Source organism: Atta cephalotes (genome assembly GCF_000143395.1).
Source record: "Atta cephalotes unplaced genomic scaffold scaffold00004, whole genome shotgun sequence".
NCBI lineage: Eukaryota > Metazoa > Arthropoda > Insecta > Hymenoptera > Formicidae > Atta > Atta cephalotes.
Window position 1 is genome coordinate 60,152 of NW_012130068.1, and position 8,490 is coordinate 68,641.

The 8,490-nt window shown below is 31.7% G+C and overlaps 2 protein-coding genes across 2 annotated transcripts in view; one reads left to right on the forward strand and one right to left on the reverse strand.

Moving 5' to 3' along the window:
• LOC105626094 (XK-related protein 4-like) overlaps positions 1–24 on the reverse strand; it is a 6,114-nt gene extending 6,090 nt beyond the window's left edge. Inside the window, exon 1 of the mRNA XM_012207405.1 lies at positions 16–24. Within this exon, the coding sequence (XP_012062795.1) occupies positions 16–24 (9 nt within the window). The remainder of the gene's footprint in view (positions 1–15) is intronic.
• A 286-nt stretch (positions 25–310) lies between these two features.
• On the forward strand, positions 311–6,926 carry LOC105625842. Its single transcript, XM_012207154.1, has 15 exons — positions 311–472; positions 1,207–1,432; positions 1,745–1,978; positions 2,427–2,602; positions 2,724–3,057; positions 3,238–3,526; positions 3,822–3,973; positions 4,220–4,509; positions 4,747–4,872; positions 5,050–5,294; positions 5,439–5,563; positions 5,880–6,048; positions 6,167–6,236; positions 6,312–6,533; positions 6,783–6,926. Exons 1-15 carry the CDS (start codon positions 311–313, stop codon positions 6,924–6,926), a joined length of 2,964 nt encoding a protein of 987 aa, XP_012062544.1.
• Positions 6,927–8,490: the final 1,564 nt, after the last annotated feature.

Below are 8,490 nucleotides of genomic sequence, written 5' to 3' on the forward strand. Positions count from 1 at the left end.
TACACACACACACACACAAAACATTGAAGTATATTTTATGAAGAAAACGATAAAATCTAAAAATAATGTATCCATATCTCTTCATTTGGAATCTTTATTACTTATTAATTATTATTTTCTGAGACTAATTAAAACTTTATACTTAGATGAACAGACTTTGGAATTTCTATTTTATTCCATCAAAATGTAAACCATTAATCAAAAAAACTTTCCTAAAGTATTTCTTTAATTAAAAAAAATTAAATAATCACAATTTTCTTCTTCGTTTTGATTTTTATATAATTTTATTTTTTTTTTATTGTCCTACAGAATGCCGATACAGGCACCACAGTGGACTGAATTCCTGTCGTGTCCAATCTGTTGCCATGACTTTGACGTGGCTATACGAGGTCCCATATCACTTGGCTGTGGTCACACCATATGTCGTGCTTGCTTGGCCAATTTACATCGCAAGCAATGTCCTTTCGATCAGGTAGCAATATAGATATTTCGGTATGATATTACATTATTCAACAAGAAATAATCAACATTTTCAAAATATTCAAAATTGCATAATTTTTAGATTGTTGTCGAAACTGTGAAATCACTGAAAAATTTTTTTTTTGTCAGTAGTAAAACTTCTTACTTTTTAACATACTTTTTTTCATTTTCCAAAAAAAAATGTTTATCTTTATAGTTCTATATCTTAGCAAAGATCATATTATGTTCCTTAAAATTACATATATTTACAGCTTACAGCTTGATAAATTTTAAAATTTAATAAAAAATGTATAAAAGTTATTAAAAAGAATTTTAATTGCTTTTCTACAAATTTTCTTATAATTTTTCTTGATCGAATTACGCTAGATTTACATTTCTCAATAAACGTTGAAATTCGACGAAAAATCATCAGTGAAAAATTTTTACCTCCTCAATTTTGCAGAATTAAGTTTAAAAATTATCAAAAGCATATTCAAATAAATTCAGAACTTCAATTTTTTTTTCAATTCTTGATTTGAAAATAGGGCAATTTTGAAAGTGCTTTTTCCTATTTCTCGTTGAGTAGTATAATATATACACAAATATGTATATGTGTGTGTGTGTGTGTGTGTGTGTGTGTGTGTGTGTGTGTGTATGTATATATGTCTGTATGTCTCTATATGTGCATGCATGCATGTATATGTACACATTGCTAATAATTCTATAAACAATTTGTCCTTCTTATAGAGCATTATCAACACCGACATCGAAAAATTACCTGTAAATGAGGCACTATTACAATTACTGGGCAATCCAATTCCCATCGTTGCTTCATCAACATCTGCATCAAATCAACAACAGAATTATCAAAAGCTTCTGCCAGCCGATCAACATGTTAATTATCTGAGAGCTAAGAATTGCATTGAAGAACTTGCTCTTTATCTTAAACCATGTCCAATTAGTAATACTGCAGGTATGCAGTATGCAAAATTTTAAAATATCAAATATAAATAATCATTGAAAGATAACAAAAATTATATTTAAAGTCTATCGTGTAAGGAATATACGTGCAATAAGCAATTAAACAATGTTATTATATGCTGTGTTACAAATACAATAATACTGTATTACAGTAGATTTTGTTAAAATTATTGTATTTTATTACACACGAATTATATAGTATTTTAAAATATATATGATATCTAATGTACACACAAGCACACCCATATGAATTGTTGTCATATTTATACTTGTGTGATATGAATTATATTTGTTTGTTACATAGGTATTGGAAGCGGAGGTGGAGGATTGGTATCACGACCCATGCAACGCAAATTGGTGACGTTATTAGGTTGTCAATTAGTCGAACCAGAAGGTAGAGCACGTGCATTGCGTGCTGCTCGTAGTCTTGGTGAGCGTACCGTCACGGAACTTATACTACAGCATCAGAATCCTCAACAACTCAGCGCTAATCTTTGGGCAGCCGTACGTGCTCGTGGTTGTCAATTTCTTGGACCAGGTAAATTTTATTTACACAAGATAATTATGCAATTTGAATAAGTTGTATCTTTCAATGTATCTAAATAATAGAAAAAAATAATAGAAGAAAAAGAAATAAAATGTGGCATTTTCTTTGCAACTATAGTAATGGGTGACAGAATTATAATAAAGTGTTTGTTTTGCACTCCTACATTGTAAGCATTATTTCAGTCTCGTTGTCTGCTAAATATTAAACAAGGACAAATGATGCTTACAAGTGCTATGAATGCCAAAGGGAATGCACCTATAAACTACATTCTTTTTAAATATCATTTTTCTATAGTTATTTTGCATATAGAAGAATCGAAATAAAACCTCAAAGGAATGTAATAACTTGTAAGATATGCGCGCGCATATTATATGTTACATTTTCCTTGGATAACTTATTTCTGTAATTGTCTTTATATTTTTGTTACTATCATTTTTAGCGATGCAAGAGGAAGTTCTCAAACTTGTGCTATTGGCTTTGGAGGATGGCTCTGCTCTATCGCGTAAGGTATTGGTGATGTTTGTAGTACAGCGTCTGGAACCACATTTTCCTCAAGCTAGTAAGACCAGCATTGGACATGTGGTGCAGCTTCTGTATCGAGCGAGTTGTTTTAAGGTAAATATGGTAATTCATAAAAGGATTAAACGCTTTTAGCAAAACATTGTATAGACATTTTTTTACTGTAATTATATATTAAATACATTATCGTTTTCTATCATGTTATATACGTTTTTAGGTATCAAAGCGCGAGGGTGACTCATCTCTAATGCAATTAAAGGAAGAATTCCGTACTTATGAAGCTCTAAGACGAGAGCATGATGCACAGATTGTACAGATAGCCACCGAGGCAGGCTTGCGTATTGCGCCTGATCAATGGTCAGCGTTGCTCTATGGCGATACTGCTCACAAGTCTCACATGCAAAGCATCATTGATAAATTACAGACACCACAATCGTTCGCCCAGAGTGTCCAGGAGCTTGTGATAGCGTTGCAACGTACACCAGATCCTGGACAACTGAGCGGTCTCAGGCCACAGTTGGAATTATTAGCTGCCATCGATCCCAATCCAGGTATATAGGTCCCGGACCATATGTAAAAATTATATTCTGTATAAATTCTTAAAACTTTTATAATTATTAAAGTTCTTCGGACTGTGTACGAACTCTTAGAATCTTGAATGTATCGTTATCAATAAATATATTTTTTACTTAGTTAAATAAATATATTTTTATAATTTTTATTATTTTTAGAGACAGAGCCACCAAGCTTAGCTGAATGTCGAGCGGCTTTAGAAGCTGTGAGAATAGTAGTGGCTACATTAGTGGACTTTGTTCGACAACATGGAAGCAATGGCACGTGCGGTAATAATCGGAAATCAATGGCGCAGGATAGTGGAGGTGGCGGTCCCGTCGGAAGCTCGTGTCCAGGTTCAGCGACCAGCAAGTACAAAGTCAGCATGTGTAGAGATTTAGCCCTGCGCGGCACTTGCCCACGATCCAACAATTGTACCTTTGCTCATAGCGACACCGAGCTTGATAAGTAAGTTTATTTATTTACAATTATTCATTTACAATTATTCATTTTATTTTCTCTCTGGTACCTGTTTTTAAGAAAATTACTAAAGAATATTGAAGAAAAGAAATCTCGACATTAAAAAATAATGGATAGAAAATAGTAATTTTTATTATCAATTACAATTTTTTTTTTTAATAATATTTCGAATGAAGAGATTATTTGGCTATATATAATCATTTTACTGCTACAATGATTTGCAGATTCTAGATACATACAAATAGATTTTTCACACGAAAAATGAGTTTTTTTTTCTATGCAGGTACAGATCAAAGAATCGTAAATTGAATGTCAGAGCAAATTCAAATCAGACGGAATCGAAGGGTGAGAAGAATAACAAAATTTTCAATAAGCAAAACGGTGATTTAACGACTTACCATTCCGTAAAAGCACACGACAGGGATAGTGAGTATAGTGGATATTTATATTTAATATGATGGATGTGTGATAGATCAAAATATTATACTAACTACAAATAACTACAAATAACTACAAATAACTACAAATAAGATGTCTTTTTCAGAACAACTTTGATTTGATAATTGTTTTGTATTCTTAATAATAGTAAAGAAAATTATTTAAATGTTCAAGTGAAGCACTCTTTATACAATATATTTAAATAAAACAATCATTTCTATCATTTTATCTTAATTGTTACAGTGGTGCAACATTCAACGCCTGTCCCGACCAACTTGGAAAATAATTTGATTGACTCATTGACATCGACCTACGTTTTGCCGCTTACACCCCCACAAAACTTGCCGCACCTTAGTCTGTGCTCTGTAAAGGGAGGAACTATGTTGGATAGTCCAGGATCTCCTAGTGTCCATTGCTCTGGACATTACATAATGCCACCAGGTTCTGTTCCCACAGTCGACTATGGACCTTCCTTGACAACTACGACAAACCTCGGAGTGTGGGATACTCCACAAATTGTACCAGCAAATCAAGTAAAACAAAAAAGTTTAAAAGAAAATAGCTTGCTTTTTTATAATCAATAATTTGCCGGAATTTCAAATGGATAAATTTGTTTAATAACAACAAAATAAAAAATAGTAACAAAAAAAGATTTGTTAGAATAATCCTTTAGTGGATAATATTTATTATTAATGTGACTGACAATTGATTGTAACGATAGTTTTAACATAATTTCAATAATGATAATAACAATAATCACTTTGCAATAGCGAACGGCAATGGGAAAAACTATGTTGGCGATGTTATTGCAACGCAAAATGGAGATCTTAAATCAGTTGGAAATAATTGTTGGCAAACAGCAGCAGCAACAATTAATATCACCGCAAATAAAAATGGTAAACGTATATCCTGATCATATTATGTTCATATTATTATTTCTTTATATTCGAATGAACTTTATCATATTTTATCATTGTTTTGTGCGCGCGTGCTTGTGCGTAACTTATTTAATATATTCTATGTTTTATATATTTTGTATATATTTTTATACATGATTATATATTTTCCTTTAGAATTACGATCTTCAGCAAGAAAGTGATTTATTGTCTGCACCCAACAATTACTCGATATGGACTACTGCGAATAACTTTCGCTGTACATCCGGGACGGATCCACCACCACCTTCATCTGCTACCACTTCGCATCTACTCGATGATGACAGTCCCTTTATGTCTCCATTAGACGTATCTCCAGCAACCTCTTTGCCATCAGTTAGCAAACAGGCACCTATCTCAAGACTATCTAAAACTCTGATAAGGTAATAATAAATAATATATGTGTAGATATTATATCGATTTAATTGTAATATCTGTACAATGTATAATTTTAATAACTTTTATAATTGCATAATTTAAAAAATTACATGATTTATTATTTAATAGTAATAAAGTAATGATAATAGATCTCCCTACAACGGAACTCTGCAACATCTCTACAACGAGGAGGTTGATCCTACTCCTATCCCCACACTGTCTACTGCATTCAGAACTCCAAATTCTGTAACCTCTTGGTATTATGGCAGTCAACGTGAGTACGAAATATTATTTTCTAGCGATCAAAGTATGTATATCGACAGAAATAATACATAAATCGCTGTACATTCAATGCGTTATATACTAGGAATTTTAAGAATTTTATTCACGAATAACTTTTCCTATATCTATAATATACATAAGTAGATTTTTAATATAATTTTTTTCTTCAAATGTTTGTTTTTCAAGAATTTTCTTATAGATAAAATGTTTATGTATACGATAGTTGTTAAAGATAGTTGTTAAATTATATTAATTATTAATTACACATTATTGTGCGATATTAATTACATATTATTGTGTATTTGCAGCATATGCAACAGTTGGTATGAATGGAATACAGTCAATGACGCCAACGAGCCCTGGTAATGGTGATGGTGATAGCGATTTCACTAGTGATAATTACGTCGCACTCGGCCGCAATATCATTGCACCAGAATCATTATCACAATTCTCGAGATCGGAGTGTATGTCAAAAGAGTGAGTGATATATGTAGTTGTATTTTTTTAATTTATAACTCTCTCTCTCTTATCTTTGGTAAAAAAGAAAACAGATATATATTTATTATATATATTATATGTTATGTACACATTGCAGTTTGATTTTGGAATCACAGAAAGTAAAGCAGCAACTCAGACATCTTGAAAAGAAAATCAATGACTTAAAGGTAATGCGTCACATTTTGAATTGTGAAAAATACAAAAAGCATTGTTCAATTCATATCCTGCATATGCATGTTTAGTTGGCTACGCAAGGAGCTACTACTTTCGTCACAGCAGGCGAACGATTGACGCAAGAATTGCGAATGATCGAGGCGGGTATCAGAGAAAGGGAGAGAGATGTACGAAATTGGAGCAATCCATATGGTGGTAGTACTGGTACTACCACTATTCCTTGGATTCAGCAATCCACTAATGATTGGCTATCAAATCAAGAATATAATACAGATTACAAAACTGAGGAGGTAAGCCGTTTTATGCCATTTTATTTTTGTAATTAATTTCCATAATTTATAACTCCATATTTTCGTATAACGGACACACAGGGAAATTGTATTTTTATTGGGGATTTTATTTCACAAACTAATTTCACTACGTCTTTTTTTTATTTATACGATAAATAAAATACAAAATATAATAAAAATTTAAATTTAATATGATCGTAAGCAAGAATTATCGATTTATCGATTAACTGATTATCAATGTGTGCATAGGAAGATACATACGAGGCTGGGATAGCAAACGATATGCGCGAGCTAGAACTGCGATGGGAATTTGAGCTGCGCGAACAGGAAAAACATTGGTCCAGTGGAGGTGAGAAGGATCCCATCACCACCACTACCTCCATGAATAAATAATAGGATATCTCTTCCTTCTTTTTCCTTCTTTAGCTCTGTTTTCCTTTTTCATCCATCTTTCGGGAAACATTTTTACATGTCAAAATCAATCTTCGATTTTATCTTCTCTAATTAATATTAATCGAGGATTAGTAAAATTCCTTTAATCCATGAAGGTCGAAAAATACAAATAGTAATTGCAGACGTGCGGACCTAAATCTTGAACATTTTTCACGTTGATAATTAGAATATCACACGATGAAAAATTGTACGATTCTGAATAATAATTTATCAATGGCATTGAGTTGGCGACTGTTGAAATTGAATAACAATTGTATCACTTGGGGTAGATGATAATTACATAAATTTCATGAAAAATGTCAGACTTGAAATAATTCGTATCGTTTACGTAATTAATTTTCAAATTAGCAATCTTCTCGATTGATCTCTTGAACTATTGTCCTATTGTCTCTTTTTAATTTAAAAAAGAGATAAATGATACTGTAAAATTTTTATGAAAGAGATATATTTATTTTTACGGGATTTATTAAATTTAGCTTAATATGCGGTCAGTGTTTTATAAACAATGACTTCGCGAAATATGTGGGCGCGAGGAATGTATTAATTAACATATTTAATTATATGCAGATTTCGTATACTCTATTGATGATACGATATCATATATACATATAATGAATACACACACATTCGAAAAGAATGCTGATCGCGCTTGACCTGATCGATAAGGTTAGACTCTGATGATAATAACAACACGTTATTACATTATATGCTTATACATATATTGTAGATACATGTGCTAAAGAAGAAATCGCGTTCCTTTTGAAGGGGAATGCTATATTTATAGAATTTCTATATTCCGAAGATGGAAAGGAAAACGAAACTGCTACCTCGGCTTGACGATGGTATCCTTTATAGTATCTTGTTTCACAAAATTTATTTTCGAAAGATAATCAAAATCTTCTTTTCAAGAATTAATTCTGATCTTCCTTGTGCCGAAAGCGCATGAAAAGAAATGCTTATGTTTAATTAATGCAATTCGATGTTTAATAAATTATTATAATAAAATTAATCTATATTAAATTTTCGTGTTGCACATAAACGTTATGTTACCTGCAATAATAACATAATAATTCGTAACATAATAATTCTTATATTGATTATTAAAATTAACATCAATTTTATTAATTACATGAATTATCAAAATTCTGTTAAGAATTTATATTTCGAAAAAGTGGAGATGCGACTTTTGAGGACCGTCTCGAGAGAGGAGAGTCCAGTTATCCTTTTTAGAAAATCGTTGCAATAGCAATTTGAAATCGACTCTTTTTTTTCTATTTTTATGGAATAACAAAGAGCGATGAAAATAATTCCAGTTTTAGTGGAAGCAAGATTTTTTTTTTTATATAGACGGAATCTCGTCGATTCCATTTTATAAATCCTCAGGAGGACATACACATATACATTATACATACGAACAAATTTCTTTTTTCAATTTGACGCGCACGCGCGCGCGCGCGCGCGCGCACACAACACACACACACACAACAACACACACTACTATAAC

Bases quoted from the DNA above. Each gene is read 5' to 3' on its own strand.
- LOC105625842 (XM_012207154.1), top strand. From the start codon at position 311: ATGCCGATACAGGCACCACAGTGGACTGAATTCCTGTCGTGTCCAATC. The intron at 2,603-2,723 runs GTAAATATGGTA...ATACGTTTTTAG, and splicing joins ATCGAGCGAGTTGTTTTAAG to GTATCAAAGCGCGAGGGTGA. The intron at 6,049-6,166 runs GTGAGTGATATA...TACACATTGCAG, and splicing joins TCGGAGTGTATGTCAAAAGA to TTTGATTTTGGAATCACAGA.